A 16,683-nucleotide genomic window follows, 5' to 3' on the forward strand; every position below is an offset into this window, starting at 1 on the left:
AAATGCTCTCTACCAACGGAGCTACATGGCAGCCCCTGTGCTGGTGAGTCTTACTTATTCCAAGCTAGGGTCATCAGGGGAGGGAGCCTCACTTGAGAAGATGCCTCCATAAGACTGGGCTGTAGGCAAGCCTGCAGGTCATCTTCTTAACTAGTGATTAAAGCAGGATTGCCTTGCCCGTTGTGAGTGGTGTCACCCATGGGCGGGCGACCCGAGTGCTGTCAAAAGTCAGGCTGAGCAAGCCATGAGGGAGAAAGTCAGTTCGCAGCTCTCCTTCCTGTCTCTGCCTCAGTCCCTGTGTCTCTGTTCTTGCCTGGAGTTCCTACTCTGCCCTCCCCAGGGATGGAGTGTTACCTGAAAGGGCAAGCAAGATAAATCCTTTCTTTCCCATAAATCCTTAGGTCATGGTGTTTCCTCATAGCAATAGTTACCCTAACTAATATAATAAACACTGTCAGCTACTCTAGTTTCCAAGTATTGTAAAAAGAGAAACAACAAATACATATATAAACCACGTTAACCAGACATTTCTCTTTCGTTCTAATTTATTGCCTTAACCACTCGGCCACGACTACAGAACATGACTTTTCTCTTTCTTATCCTTGCTTCTCCTCTTTATGCCTGAAAATGGCAGCTTACGAAATCTTTCCTACCACCAGCTACCCTGCCCCCAGCTAGAAAAATGGGAAAAGTCACAGACAAAACAAAACACAAAAGAGTAAACCAAATCTCTGGGATTTCCCAAACTCAAAAAGCGGTGTCTTATTTCAAAGAGTCCTTTATCCAAGACACAGACACACACAAACACACACACACACACACACACACACACACACACACACACACTTAAAAAAATATTAAAGGGGAAGTGCCAAATCATTAGCAGGCCTGAGCACCCAATCGCAAACATTGAACACCTAACTTTACTTAGGTTACAGAGCCTGCCAAGGACAACAAAGGGTTAAGGGGAGATCTGCTTTTAGTCTCAGTCTTCTCAACAGCCAGTCATGTGACCTTGGACAAGGCCTTTCCTTCTCCAAGACTCTATCTTCTCTATAAGCTCAAGGGCAACAGTCAGTGAGGATTAAGTAGCTCAAGTAAAAGCATCTGTTCCACCCCAGCAAGCTAATCATGCCAAGTAGGTTTCACCGGCCCTTGTAAGAATAGGCACAACTTTTAATATTGTCTAGGAAATTTAGGGGGCTGGGAGATGACTCAGTCCATAAAGAGCTTGGTGTGCTAGCATGAGGACCTAAATTCAGTGCCCAGCACCCATGCTAAACATTGGGTGTGATGGCACACCTGTAATTCCATCGATGAGGAGATGGAGATCCAGAAGACCCCTAGAGCTAGCCAGTTTGTGGACTTCAGGTTCAGTGAAAGATTCAACCTCAAAACAATAAGGTGGGAGCTGAAGAGATGGCTCAGTGGTAAGATTACTCGTTATGCTTGCAAAGGTTCACACACACACACACACACACAGAGGTTGATTTCCAACACCTGAAAAGCAGTTCACAAGCATCCACATTCACATATTCTAGTTCCATGATGATGAACAAGATACATAGTCATACATGGAACAAGCATCCATATATACGAAATAATATAAATACACCTATAGAAAATAAGGCAGAAGTCATGTGTGGTAACACTCGGGGGGCAGAGGCAGGTGGATCACTGAGTTTGGGTCCACATCGCCAGTTCCAGAGATCATATGTTTTGTTTTGTTTTTAAGGTGGAGAGGCAATGAGGAAGGTGAGGAAGACATCTGAAGTCCACTCTGGCCTCCATGTGCATGTTTACATACATATATGTTCCCGCAGACACACCAAGAAATTGAGAGAAGGGCATAAAGGGTGGGCTCTGCAGCAAGTGGCACTTCACCCTGGAAAGCCCAAATCAAAACAAAAAGAGAAGGGAGGTGAGGATTGCCATGTCATTGAATTTCACCCTGTAGGATGGTCTTGGGGAGCAGGCAGGCTTGGAGAGCATAGGGCGTCAGACCCCGGCTGGTGCTATGCCCAGGAAGCGCTGACAACCAGGTCCTGTTTTTCAGCAGTAGGAGGAACCCAAGAAGCTGCTCCCTTCTGCTGCAAGACTCTGGAGCATCTCCATCAGCAGGGAACAGCTAGCCAATAACCTCTGGGGGGTTAGGACCACAGGCCAGGCACAGCAGCAGCAAACCATGGCCAGGGCTCCAGGCTGGCCAGGGCTCCAGGCTGGCCAGGCACCTCCAGCTTGTTCAGAATAAGCTGTAAGGCATTAGACAAGATGCCTATGTGTCCTGAACTGATTCATGCTCTGTTTGATGGGGCTGGACCAAAACAGGACCCTGCTGGCTCTACAACAGTCACTCCCAGCCTGACAGGGAGTGGCACCCATAAATAGGGGGCCAGTAGAGAGCAGGCAGGAGGGAGGAAGCCTCTGTAGTTCCTTTCAGCACTGACAAAAAACAGAGTGTTTCTCTCTGGATCCTGCCCTCAGGCCCCTAACCAAAGTGGAAACCTGTGAGCTCATGTTCCCTTCCCTCCTAGAAGGCAAGTGTGGGTTGCTGGAGGAACCCAGCCTAGGACTAGCACGTAAAACAAAAGCACAAGATCAGACAAACCAAACTTTATTCCAAAAGGCATCCTGGGGCAACCATGACTACACTACCGGATAAGGCACATGGCTCCTCCCTCTAGCCACCCTCCCTATACCAAAACCCACCCCTGCTTGGCCTTTGTACACACGGTTGAATTTGTGTCCTGGGCCCACAAGAGGCCCCAGACATTTGGTTGGGAGCTGTGTGGGTGGTCTTGGCCTGGCCCCAGTCCTGGTGTCAGAGAAGTAAGCCGAGGAGACAACTGCCGGTACCCAAATGTTCCGGGACATCAGGTGATCATTCTGTGGCGTGTGAGGGAAGGTGGGTGGCAAGGCAGTCTCATCCACCCTTCTCACATTTGGCAGACTGAAGGACCACAAAGCTGTTGGAAGCCAGGCTGGAAGGCACATCAGGAAGAGCTGTGGGCTCTGGAATGCTACAAGCACATCTGGGCAGATGAGGCACCAGCGGGGCCAGGATGTGTGACCCTGAGCAAGGTCACCTGGCCACAGATGTAGAACGCTGGGGCTGAGCTCCTCAGGGAATTGGACCTGAGCTTAGTTATCTACAAAAGACAAACAGGTAAAGAACAGGTAAAGCTGGGACTGAGGCCCATCATTTAGGGAACTGGAGATGGGCAAAGATCCGTTCCAAGAGTTCAGAATCTTGTGCCCAAAATTATGATGTAGGAGAACTGGAAATCCTCTAGCATCAAGGAGGGAATCGGTCTTCCCCACCATGGCTCTTCCACCAGACAGTGTGAAGGAGAGACCTCTTGCTGCCCACCTGCCCCACAGCAGCAGAGACTCCTAAACCTTCTGCTGGCCCCAAGTAGACCAGTGCAGACAAGCAGGCAGGGCTGTGGTAGTTTGACCACTCTGGGAGTTTTTGAGGCCTCGGCTACATGGAAACCTGCAACATAGGAACAAAAATCACTGGCTAGCAAGGTGTCCCAGGTGTCCTAGCAAAGCCCACCTTAGGCACAGACTGTTACTCTCTGTGGTTGGAGGGAAAGTCACCCTTTGTGGAGCATGGCAGTAGAGCTAGCCTGAGACAATGAAGAACATTGGAGGCTGTGTTCTGGAATTTCCCAGAGAGGGAAAAAAATATGGACAAAAATCTCCCACAAACTTTTTTGTTGTTTTGTCTCTTTAGAGGATAGGGTCTTATTATGTGACTGGGGCTGGCCTGGAACTCACTATGTAGCCCAGGCTGACCTTAAACTCATAATCCATCCTCTATAACCTCCAACACTCTAGGATTACATGACCGTATGAGCATACCCAACTCAAGCTCCCATAATCCTAGTGGATACAGACTGTTTTACAAGACGAAAACAGTTCTGGAGGTGCATGCCGGTGATGGCTGCATAGCTGTGTGACTGTCCTTACCGCCACCAAACTACCCTTAAAGCTGGTTACAAGGGTAAATTTTAGGTCATGCATATTTTACCAATTTAGGAAAAAATATTTCTGGTGCTGGGTGGTGAACCAAGGGCCTCATACATACTATTCATTATTCTACCACCAAGCCACACACTTAGTCCCAGAAAAAAAATTAGCCATGTCCAGTATATATTGACCCTTGCCATACATAGTATGGAAGAAGCTGGCCTGTCAGGGTTCAAAACCAACTTTGGGCATCGATCTCACAGTACTATATAGAGAATACATGCATTCAAGCAGTATACCCACACAGTAGAACTATAGTAGTAAGTGCTCATAAAACGTATATTCTACTCCGGCACTACCTTCATGAAGACAGCAGACAAACCCAACACCTTCACACCCAAGCTTGAAAATGCACTTGCAAGGGCTGCATGCAGCCCCACAATAGATGCTTTCCCCGACACCACAGGAGCACTGGGCTCACTCTCTAACAGGCAGTGTCCTGTGTCCGTGTGTTTCCAGAGAAAGCTAAGGGTCTTTGAAGGCGTTAGTAAAAACAGTGAATTTTCACAACGTCTGTGGTTATCACTGGCATTCTTCTTACTTGCTTCGAGTAAAATCACTTTCATTTCTGGAAAAGGAGGTGGCACCATGCTGTCTATTCACAAGCCTATGACACTTCCCAGTAATCAAAAAATGTCTTACCTTAGAGGTGGCACCCGCTGTCCACCCCAGGTCCAAAGAGTTCTCAGCTTGGTGGCAGAGCTCATCCCACCTGCTGCTCAGCGTCAATGCCAGCATCTCTTGCAAGTGACTGTCCTTTAGACTGGCAGACCACCTGGATATCCTTAGCTTCGTTTTTCCAATCATGTGAAAAACCACCCAACAGTTCTCAGGCCTCTGGCTGGTGAGGGGCATCCAGCCCTTTTGTCATTGTGTGCAACCCCCTCCCCCCAGTTAGAGAAACTCCCAGGGAAAGAGGAGCTTCCCAGTCTTCAATGGCCAAACTGTGGGAATGACCCACGCAGCATGGGGCAGCTTTGGGGTGGGAATGGCTTGGGCCCAATAGTAATTCAGTGAACTAATTGACCATATGTGGGCGTGTACCTGCGGGATTTCTCAGAGACCTCATTATGCTACCCAACACTGAATCTTCACGGGAAGACAGCACCATTGACAGGCCCATTTGCCTTCGAAGCCTTCTTTTGGAGGTAGTGCCTGAATGGTTCCCTAGACGGCCTACTACTTTAGAGGGAAAATGTGGCTCTTATCTTAAAAGAGCTGTTCCCGAGAGCGGGATCTGGGCCCCCAAAGGGGTGGGCATCATCTTAACAATTGCTGTTGATCACGTAGGATCCCTAATACAAACATATTTAAAGGTGGGGTGCAGCAGAAGCCGGTGAGTGAAATCCGAGAGGCCAGGGAAGATAGCACATTTGGCCTGGTCTGAATGAACCCCAAGGGTAAATGCAGACAGACTTGCCTTGTTTAGTAAGGTACAGCCAGCGGGCCTTTGCTAGCCAACACTCCTGTAGCTGGTCCCACCCAAAAACTTCGATGTTGTAGGGCTACGCAGGGAGAGATCCAAACTACAACTAAAGACGTCATTCATTCCAGCACCAGCTAAGGCTTGTCCCCAGCTCCGCTTGCAACAGTCTGACTGCATTCTACACCACCCCAGGCTGGAAGCGGGGGGGGGGGGGGGGGGGCAGGGAAGGGATGCTCTTTCGACTGCAGGGCAGGAGGGAGGGGGCAGAGGCGCAATCCAAAGACTGTTTCCAATTTGGGAGCCTCCGCCGGATCTACGCGGCGGCGCCTGTCCACGTCTAGCTCTGGACAAGGAATGGGAAAAGGGACTTCCAGGCTTCTCCTGGGGCGGCCCATCTGACCGTGTGCGTCAGTGCCTTGGGTAGCTGCGCTGGTCCCTGGAAACTGATATCTGGGCTAAGCTGCGGTGCAGCAGTCAGACTGGAACTGAACGTCGGGGATCCAGGGCGCGGACAGTGGGAACACAGGCAGGGAGAGGGTGCAGGGGCGCACCGGCACGGGGAGGGGGCGGCAGGAAGGGCTCGGGAGGGATCCCCGCACCGATCTGGGCCGCAGTGGAGAGCGCGGCCTCACACCACCTCCTCCTTGCCCTGGTAGCGACGGCAGCAGCCATAGAGCGCCGAGAGCAGGTAGAGGCCGAGGCAGAGGCCGCCGCACACGGAGGCCGCCAGGAAGGCATGGTAGGCGCAAGGCAGTCGGTAGCTCTTGAGGTTGCAGTAGCTGTGGCGCTGCGTCTGGTCGATCATGATGCCCGTCGCGGCCCCGTAGAGGGCAGCGGCCAGCAGGTCGTGCGCCACGTTGACCACGAGCCAGCGCGAGCCCAGCACGGGCACCAGCTCCTGCTTGCCCAGCAGCGTGATGAAGTAGAGGCCCAGGGTGAGCAGCCAGAAGAGCACCGACACGAAGAGCGCGAAGTGCACTGGGCCCTGGTACTTGCTGGTAGCGATGGTGATCCAGAAGGCGGCTCCCGCCAGCAGCTGCAGCAGACGCAGCACGCCCAACGGGCCGCGCAGGAAGGCCCGCTGCAGGCGCAGGGATCCGCGGGCCGCGCGCGCCTGGGGCGGCGGCTGGCGCGGGGGTGGCGGGAGCATGGCCCCCGGGCGCGGTGGCGGCGGCGGCGGCGCCCCGAGCAGCGGAATGGCTGCGCCTTGCTCGCAGGGGCGGCCCGGCCCCGAGCCCGCTGCCCCCGCTGCTCCCGCTGCGGCCTGTGCGCCTCCCTTTGCTCCGAGTCCTTGGCGCTGCTTCTCCTCGCCACCCTTCGTCCTTTCCTCTCTCCTACTCTTTCTCTCTGGCTCTCTCCAGCCCTCCTACCCGCTCTTTGGCCGTCCCCTCATCGGTCTCCACCCCTGCTCGCGCCTCTCGGCTTCCTGCCGTCGCGCCCTTCACCCTGCCCCCCCCCCTCTGCTCTGATTCCTTCATCCTCTGGCTAGGGCCTAAGGCCCGCACCCCCAAGCCCATGGCAGGCCTTCTGCCCTGGCTGCTCGCACTGGCTGGGCCAAGTTTGCAAAATTGCCAACATCTGGAGCCACCCCAGCTCTGCCTTGCGGGCCTAACTGGTCTGCAGAGAAGGAAACTGGCTACAACAGCGTCCTCCCAGCCTGTGTCTGAACCCCCTTGATTAGTGAACCCCTGTCCATTCATAGGAGATGGGAGACATCAGTTTCTCCCATGGGAGCCTGAACTGACAACTGCTCTGTCTGGGACATCCCCGGTACCCTGCACTTGTCCATCACAAATTCGCTGTCTAAAGCTGGGCTCAGGCTGTCTAGCCATGAAATTCTCTCGGTCAGAGTAAGGAACCATCACTTACTGGCTGTCTCACCCACAGCTCACAGAGCATGGCAATGCCAAACACTCTTGGCCATTCCTTCCTGACCATCTTTGTGTCTTGCTTAAATTAAAAATATGTCATCTAATATGGCCAGGACACACACACAACTCTAAGAGACAGAATGTCCTGTGTGCTTAACTACTCATCCAGATGGCAAAGAGCCAATGATGCCAAGGTTTATTGGTATTCTCGTGTAAGGCTCCAACAACACAAGAGACAAGAACATCATTTTCTTCATCTTCCTGAAGTCTCCCTAAAGGCGTCCAGGCCAGGAAAGCAGTGAGGACTTCTCATGTTCCCTCCCCCAGGAGTCCCCTCCCCCAGGAGCCAGCCTTCATTCTTCAGCCGGGTTCTGAAACAGACCTGACTGTTCTTAGTTCTTAGCAGTGCCTTTCCTCACTGGGCACAGTACAGAGCTGTGCCTTGTCAATGTGGCATATTGTGTAATCCGTCCCCAACCAACTTCCAGTGTCTTGTTTTTTCCACTTCCTTCCCCCACTCATGCCCGAACTCTGTCACTTCTTGCATGTTTCCCACATGAACTCAGAATGCCCTCCATCTCCCAAACCCTCCTTAGCTGGCAGACAATGTCCAGTTTAATTACCACTGACTTTGGGTCCAGCTTTCCATGCTGATAATTATTTGCTTGCCTGGGCCTCCATTTCAACCATTCCTCTGCAGTAAGTAGTTAGTTCTTCAGTCTGCTATGTCATAAACCATAGTCTAGTCGGGCTTATCCATCTTTTCCAGGGCCTGGCGCACAGGAGACCCTCACTCAGTACGTATAAACAAAGTTCATTGCCGAGTAGCTACAGGAACAGCACTAGGAATTAAGCAAGACACATTTGTCTATGGAACAATGCCTGGATCAGACTTCCAGTTGATTCTACATTGTAGAGCTCCCCCTTCATATCCTGGTCCTTAACTCAGAGCCCCCTGGCCTGGCACAGTAGGTCCCTTCTCCAGCAGCCTGACTCTACTTTGAAGAAAAAACTTTGGCCTGCCACTACTCAGGAAAGCTCCGCATGCACATGAAAATACTAAAATGTGATGTGTAACAGTCACGGCACTGGAATCAGTCTGCCATTGCTTCATGACTACGTAGCTGGGCATGGAGGAGGGGCTGTCTAACCCTCTGCATCCGATTACTTCATCTGTGAAATTGTTTCATGAAGCAGGCAGACAGTGAGTGCTTATTAAATGTTGAACATTTTAGAGGCTAGAAACACAGGATATATATGGTTCTGGGGACAGAATGTTTACTGTGTGAGGCCCTGTGGCAAGAAGTTGTATTTACTGTTCTAGCTGATGGTTACCAACACTATGAGATACTTGTTCTTAGCCCTGATCCACTGATGGAGACAGCAGGCTCAGAAGTTGAAGCAGCTGACTCAGGGAGGACTCAGGCTATGCTGACTCCACCTCTACAGTCCAAATATTTTTACATATTACTTATGTGATATGTAAAAGCAGAGTCTGTGTCCTACTGGAATCCAACCCTGCACACTCTGATACTAACTCAGCAACACCTGTAGGGATGTGCTCAACCCTTGGCTAGGGTTGAGACTGAACTGCTTCCAGCAGCTGAATCTGGCTGCTGGACTGAAGAGGGCATTTCTGTGAGCAGGGAGGAAAGGAAGAGAACTCTTCCATCTTCTTAAAAAAAAACAAAAGGCATCTGGAGACTATGGGTTAGGGCGCCACCTGGTGGGCATACACTTTCAGCTTCGGGAGCCTCAACTGGGCTCCTTACATGGAAGAGTCCCTCAATAGCTTTGGGATGATATTTTTAGCCTCTGGAATCTTGAAGCATATTCCAAGATGCAGTGGATCAGACTCTCTGGAAAAGTGCAACAATATATAAAAAAGGGTTTGATCCTTTCCAATTCAATGGCTCTAAGCTAAGTACCTGCCAAATGCAAGCATGCGGTTGTGAAAGCGAGAACGAAGAAGACCCACTCCTGTTCTCAAGGGTTGGCACTCTGCGGTTGCTAGGGACAGTTGTGAACACAAAAGACCAAGGGTTGTAAGTCAACTACAGAAGAGTTGGGAAGAGCATTGTGAGGGGAAGTCAGGGAATTCTCGGTCACAGATGTCATGGAGGGTGAGTAGTGTTCACACAAGAAGGAAGGAAAGACACGCCTTGGGAGTGGCTATCTGCAGGGACCCTGAGCTTTCTGGATGCCCCCACTACTGCGCATAGCTAGAATACATGACTGCTCTCTCCCTATTGTCCCTCATGGTTGTGTGTGCAGCCTGCAACTTCAAGGAATAAGGAATATGTTTCCTCAAACTCAAGAGTCACCCAACTGTAAACATTTCACTTTGAGGGATCCCAAGGGATCCCCAGGCCTTTCTTTAGCCCAAGCAACCTGAACTCTGAATAGAGGCAGAGGCTAGGGACAGCATTCTGAGCCCGGGCAAGTGGTGAAGGAATCTGAATGACAGTCTCAGCCAAGCCCCTGCTCACCCTGTGGGATGTTAGCTAGTCAGACTGGGAACTAACTACACAGTCCCCTAGAGACCCACTGTAGCCCCTTAGACCATGCCATCAACAAGAGGCCCACGGTGTTAATGGACCTCCCCCTGGACCTCTGATGGGGACATGCAGGCCTCCAGCTGACCTTGGCTGGGAATTGCCTGGCCAAGGGACTCAGGGAGGAGTGGGAGTAGCCCCAGAGGAAGATGTAATGGCCAGGTGGCGCCAGGCAGTGCCACCTGCTTTCCGCCCTTAACCTGGTTCACCTCCCACAACAGCTCTTCCTATGAGAAAGATGCTTTAAAAAACCACTCTCAGGGCTGTGTGGAGAAGGCGGCATGGAACTTCTTTCGACCTGGGAATTGCTCACTTGGTGAAAAATGATATTTAAATAAATAAATAGATAAATAAATAAATAACCATCCTCGGTTTAACATGATGAATTGAGGCATGGGAGTGCTTTACAAATTACCCAGTTGCCCGGTGTGCTACAACTTGAGAGAAAGAACCCTAACTCACACATTTGGTCTCCAGATGTAGGCTTTCGTCACTGTGTGTGTCTGGGAGAAGATGAACTCCTGCCCTGTGTGGTGGGAAAGAGAAAGTTTCAACGAGGAGGGGCCAGACAGAACCCTGAGAGGAGGGGTAGGTCCACAGGTCCATCTTGAGATCCACACTTCGGGAGCCCGACTCTGCCTGCTGTGGGTTTCTCCTGCTATGGGGCCTCAGGATGGGGACTCCCTTGACCCCACTCTTACCCTTTACTGCAGGAAGATGGACCTGGAAGGCAAGGCTGGAGTTCGACGGCGCTCTGCCCCAAGTGTTACCTCATCCCCCAGGACATGTGAGACGGACAATTTCATTGTCTCCATGTGACAAGAGGACAATGAGATTCAGAGAAGTTGAGCTAGTAAGTAGCAAAGCAAGGGTATCAGGAAACACTACAGCTGCCATCGGTCTCCGAACCCACTTTAGCCATGAGCTCCCCAGGAAGGACAGCCCCTCACAAGACACACACTCTGACCACTCAGCAGAAACCAAGTGTGGCCTCCTTTCTATGAACACTTGGGACTCCAGTCTCAGTCACCACTGCGGTCTCTTAAAGATGTGGTAAAGTATGGAAAGGCACTACCCTAGCCTCCACTCTGTCCCCAAGAGACCTCCTCCAACTCAAGTGGACTAAAACACTGCTATCACGCTCCAAAGACGTCAGAGTCATACAAGCCACCACAGAGACATAGCCTGACCCAAGTAGCTGGCTGACTGGCACAGATCAAGTACAGCTACAGGGTTTTGGGTATTGAGTCCTCCACCCTTACCTGCCACAGCCCCTGCTGACGTAGTAACGGTATGCAGGCAGCTCTCCAAGATTCAACACTGACCTCTCCTGGTAGTGGTGCCCCCAGAACCATTTTCCTATGATTTGGGTTAGTAGTTGCTCCTATTAGAACTCATGCTGAGGTAGCCAAGGAACACTTGACACAAGTTTGTGAAGACAGAAATTCCAGGAAGTCAGAGGAAGCTGAAGTAGAGACAGGAAGCTTGTCCTGGTCTGGGTTCTCCAGAGAAACACTCAAGACAAGGGGGAGGCAGGAGAGAGGAGAGAGGAGAAAGAGGGAGAGGGAGAAGCAAAGGGAGGGAGAAGAAAGAGAAAGTGAATGGTGAGAGGGAGGGAGGGAGGGAGGGAGGGAGGGAGGGAGGGAGGGAGAGCCAGAGAGCACAAGGAATCAGCTCACAAAATTCCAGAGGCTGACAAGCGAATCTGCGAATCTGCGGTTGGCTGGTGGCCAGTTGGAAGGGGATCCGCCTCCCATTACTCCTAGGAGAAGTAGGCTTTTTGTGCCACTCAGACTTGCCACTGCCTGCGGGGGGGGGGGGTTGCCCATACTGGGGTGTGGGGGTGCATCTGCTTCACTCAGTCTATCAATTCATGTACTCGCCTCATCTCCATCTGCACAGACATCTAGTGTCTTAGTCCATTTGCTGCTACCGTGACAGAGCACTTAGAAGTGGGTAATTTATAAAGAAAAGTTTATCTTGGCTCATGGATCTGAAAGCTAGGAAGCCCATGCTTGAGTGAGTAGCCACATCTGGTGGGGGCTCCAGCTGCTTCAACCCATAGTGGGAAACCAGAAAGGTAAATGGATGCATGCAAAGGGGGCAGTCTTACTTTATAACCTTATCTATTCCTCTCATAGTGACTGATTCAGTCCTGTGAGAAACCTTGATTGGCAATAAGTCCATTTCATAACCTAGTCGCATGGTAGGAGCTCACCTCTCAAGAGAGCCACCATGGCTATGAGTGGAAATTCCAAGAATATTGTCCAAGGAAATGATGTTATTCAAACCATAACATCCAGAATAATGTTTAGCCAAATATCCGGGCACCCTATGGCCTGGTCATGCTGGCACATACAATTAATTAGCCTTCACAAGCTGATATGCAGAGACAAAAGATGTTGAAACACCCACAGCAGCTTCCTGTGGCTTGCTACAGATCACAGCTGGGCCTCATTACTGTGCACACTCAGGCTCATGGGAACTCCCTCCTCATTCCATTGCCTGAACTAACTTACATGTGCCTTGCAGTGACCTGTGCTCCAACGAGCTGGTCTGGGGCCAGACTGATGGAGGCTGAAGCATGGTCCAACTTTGTGGGAGGTTTTTCTTCTTAGTATTTGTTGTTTGAGACAGGATCTCACTATGTAGTCCAGGCTGGCTTCAAACCCGAAAGCCTCCTGTCTTAGCCTCCGGAGTGTTGAGATCAGAGATGTGAGCCACTGCACCTCCTCTCTATATATTTGTTTGTTCGTTTGTTTAATTCGATGCCCTGTGTTTGATTTTCCTCCCTTGAGATGCAGGGTCTATGTTCCCTGCCTATGAATCTGAGTGAGCCTGTGTTCTGATTATAATTAATAGGATGGCCACAGCAACACTTCTAGATATTTAAAAGGCAACATAGCTTCCTCCATGTTTCCTAGAACTCACCCTGAGCCACCATGGATGTCTGGCTGCTTGGAGGCCACCATAGGCCAGGTCACAACAAGGAGCCAGTAAGAAAGTGCAGCTCCAGGTTTCCCAGCTCACAGAGTACTGTTGCTTGGGACTGAATTGTAGCATTAGCTTCCAACAACTTATATGTAAATGGAAATAAGGAGAAAGGAAGTTTTTCTGGATGTGGTGGCCCATGCCTTTAATCACGGCACTCAGGAGGCAGAGCCAGGTGGGTCTCTGTGAGTCTGAAGTTAGATTCATCTACATAGCAAGTTCCAAGCTAGCCAAGACTACACAGCCAGACCCTGGAAAGGAAGGGAAAGAGAGAGGGAGGGAAGGAGTCTGTACTGTAGACAGCATGAGACTAGGAATCCACATTTGGCAACATTTCTGTGTGTTCAAAACCTTCTTTTTCAAAGCTTTCTCAGGTCTTATGTGGATGTACATGACTGGACATTGGGTGCTATTTGTAGGCAGACTTTTCTGTTCCTCCTACCAGCTCCCAAATAATGACAGACTTCTTATTATAAAAGATCAGCTGATAGCTTAGGCTTGTTACTAACTAGTTCTTACAACTTAAACTAGCCCATATTTTTATTAATCTATATTCTACCATATGGTTTTTCCTTTTATCCTATTTTGTGTGTCTGACTTGTTCTGGTTTCTCTACCTTTCTTCTTCCCAGAATTCTCTCTGCTCCCCAAATCCTGCCTAGCTATTGGGTACTTAGCTTTTTATTAAACCAATCACAATGACCTATCTTCACACAGTGCAAAGGAATATTCCACAACAGAGAGAAAGTGTGTGTGTTAATGCTACTTTGTAGGTATGCCCTACCTATTCACTGGCTGACTTCCTACATTCCAGGTGACAGGATCAGGAGGGGAGGCTGTTGGGGGGAGTAATTAGGTCATGACAGCAAGCCCTTAATGAATAGGATAAACGACCTCATAAAAGAGGCTCCTGGGAGCTGCTTCATGTGAGGAGAACATAGCAAGATTTGGTACCCTCTTTGAAACAGGAAGCAAGCCCTTCCAGATGAGAAATTGACAGACATTTTCATCTTACTTAGAAGCCACAGTCTGTGATGTTTTATTGTCGCAACCCAGGCAGACCAAGACTCCCAGCACATGCAAAACATCACACATGTACAACAATAGAAAATACTCAGAGCTGCTACAGTCTGGTGGCTAGTCATGCAGGTTGGCTCGGGGTCCCAGGCTATAATGGGTACCTGGGGCTTCCTTCTTTGAACGCCCATTCATGTCTCACCTAACCTTGACAAGAACCTCAGTTTCCTGGAATTCTCCCCTTGCTGGCATAGCCCAGGGCTCCAATTCTAGGAGGACTGAAGCCTCACTCATCCTGTTCCCTTTGAGCTGCTGGAGTTTCTGATTAACCCTCACTAGGTGACCTAGAAGTAGTGCTGGGCCCCTTGGGGGATTCCCTGGTTTTGAAAAATAACTCTCTTTACTTGAACGTGATAGACAGACTGGAATGTGGTTCCCTATAATGCTGGTCTCCAAAGGCTCATGCGTATGTGTCACCTCTCTTCTTTGAGTAGGAATGGAACCTGTCATTGGCAAAGGTAGAGGCACCCGTGATGACACTCTGTCCTGTAGGACTGTGTCTTGTGAGTAGACATATTCTAGGGACACCCCTTACCAGCATTTTGGGAAAGCTGGGGTGGCCAGGAATCATGGAACTTTCCAGAAACCTCCAGTTTCTAGGAGTAGCCACCAGCTGGCAAGAAATCAGCAAGGCCTCAGTCCCACAGCTACAGGAAGTGGAGTCAGCCAACACCTTGAATGGGATTGGAAGAGCCTGCGTTGTCAAGCCTGTGGTCTCCAAGACACAATGCCATCTCACCACCAGCAACACATGTATCAGTTCCTAAGCAACGACCTCCTGACCCAAAGAAACCAAACTGTGCTCCCCCACACACTGCATGTGGGAGTAGGCACAGGTACCACAGTGTGCATGTGGTCAGGGAACAATCGTATGGAGTGGGCTTTGTCTCCCCACCTTTACAGAGGATCCGGGGATCAAATTCAGATTGGGCTGCAAGACTTTTACCCACCAAACTACTCTATCAGTGCCCGGAGTTTGTTTTTCTGAAATTGCTACATAGTTTCGATACCTCCGGTTCTATGATACAATTACACATTTTTGTTTGTTTTTGAAACAGAATCTCTTTACATAGCCCGGGCTGCCTTAGAACTCACTGCGTACACCAGGCTGGCCTCCAACACAAAGATCCACCCACCTCTGCCTCAGGAGTGCTACTACAGCCCAGAAAATTACACATCACATTTTTATTGTCTTGTTTTATGTATATGGGTGTTTTTGCAGAATCCAGAAGAAGGTGTCAGATGCCCTGGAACTGGAGTTACAGACAGTTGTGAGCTGCCATGTGGGTGCTGGAAATCGAATCAGAGTCCTACGGAAAAACAACCAGTGCTCTTAGCCACTGAACATCTCTCCTGCCCCATAATCACACATTGTCAAAAGCAAACAGAACTCATCTCCAAATCATGTTATATCTAGAGTCTGTGGCTGCATATACAAGAGACTGTTGGCCTCTGTGACAGTTAACAAAAAGAACTGACACCTGCCTGTGATAGCCCCATATTCCCATATCCCTAGCTAGCCCAGCAAGTAGGGGCAGGAGGATCAGGAGTTTAAAGTCATTCTAGGTTACATATTAAGTTATATAGCCTGGACTACATGAGACTCTTCCTCAAAACTACACACACACACACACACACACACAAACTGAGAAAATGATGAACATATTTTTGTGTGTATCTATCTACATGTTTAGAGGTCGACTTTGGTTGTCTTCCTATTTCTACCTTATTTTGAAGTCATTTTTGTGGTGGTTTGAGTAAGAATGACCACCCCCCCCCCATAGGCTCATAGATTTGAATGCTTGGTCCCCAGAGAGTGGCACTCTTTGAATGGATTACGAGGGGTGGCCTTGTTAGGGTAGGTGTGATCTTATTGGAAGAAGTGTATCAGTGGAGGTGGACTTTGAGGTTTCAAAACCCCAAGCCAGGTCCAGTGTCTCTTTCTTCCTGTTGCCTGCTGATCCAGCTGTAGAACTCTCAGCTCTGTCTCCAGTACCACGACTGTCTGCATGCCACCATGTTCCCCATCCTGACAATGGACTAACCCTCTGAGCATAAGCAGCTTTGCTTTATAAGAGTTGCTGCAGTCATGGTGTCTCTTATAGCAATAGTACAGTGACTAAGAAAGTATCTTTTAAAGAATGTTTTATTTAATGTGGGCATATGTGTATCTTTGTGGGTCTGTGCACATGTGTATGTGGGCAAGTGTGAGCCTTTGCATAAATATAGAGGCCGGAAAAGGGCATTCAGGTGTTCCCTGGGACTCTCAATTGCTTTGAAGCAGGGTCTTTCCCTGAACCTGCTGCTTGAATTTTCTCTGCTAGACTGGAAGCCAGCAGATACTCATGTCTATCCATCTTGCAGTGTAGCGTGAATAATAAAAACCCAGAGACAGATATTGGGATTCATGCTGAAGATCAGAGAAGCAAAGCAGCCAGCCAGAAGCTCTTACCTCTACCAAGGCTGAATTGAAAAGCCTGTCTTCCCTGTGACTGGAAACTGAATCTCTTCCTGTCCTCAATGTGGCTAGAGACTACTTGCTACATGAGACCCTTTGCTCCTAATCTTATATACCGCTCTAGTGCTGGGATTAAAGGCATGAGCTCTGTTACTCTTTTAGACTGATTCACTCTTATGTAGCCCAGGGTGGCCTTGAACTCACAGAGCTCTATCTGCCTCTCCTGAGTGCTGGGGGATTAAAGGTGTGTGCCACCATTTCCCAGCTTCCA

The 16,683-nt window shown here is 49.8% G+C and overlaps 1 protein-coding gene across 1 annotated transcript; it reads right to left on the bottom strand.

The window, feature by feature from the left end:
• Positions 1-2,598: 2,598 nt before the first annotated feature.
• Marveld1 (MARVEL domain containing 1) lies at positions 2,599-6,862 on the bottom strand. The gene is made up of 2 exons (XM_051199716.1): positions 4,678-6,862; positions 2,599-3,496 (listed from the first exon to the last, which is right to left on the bottom strand). Exon 1 carries the CDS (start codon positions 6,609-6,611, stop codon positions 6,090-6,092), a length of 522 nt encoding a protein of 173 aa, XP_051055673.1. The 5' UTR covers positions 6,612-6,862; the 3' UTR covers positions 2,599-3,496; positions 4,678-6,089.
• Between the last annotated feature and the right edge of the window lie 9,821 nt (positions 6,863-16,683).

Source organism: Phodopus roborovskii, unplaced genomic scaffold (assembly GCF_943737965.1).
Source record: "Phodopus roborovskii unplaced genomic scaffold, PHOROB, whole genome shotgun sequence".
Classification (NCBI taxonomy): Eukaryota; Metazoa; Chordata; class Mammalia; order Rodentia; family Cricetidae; genus Phodopus; species Phodopus roborovskii.

What these genes read in the sequence shown, in the direction of transcription:
- Marveld1 (XM_051199716.1), bottom strand. Translation starts at nt 6,611, where the DNA reads ATGCTCCCGCCACCCCCGCGCCAGCCGCCGCCCCAGGCGCGCGCGGCC.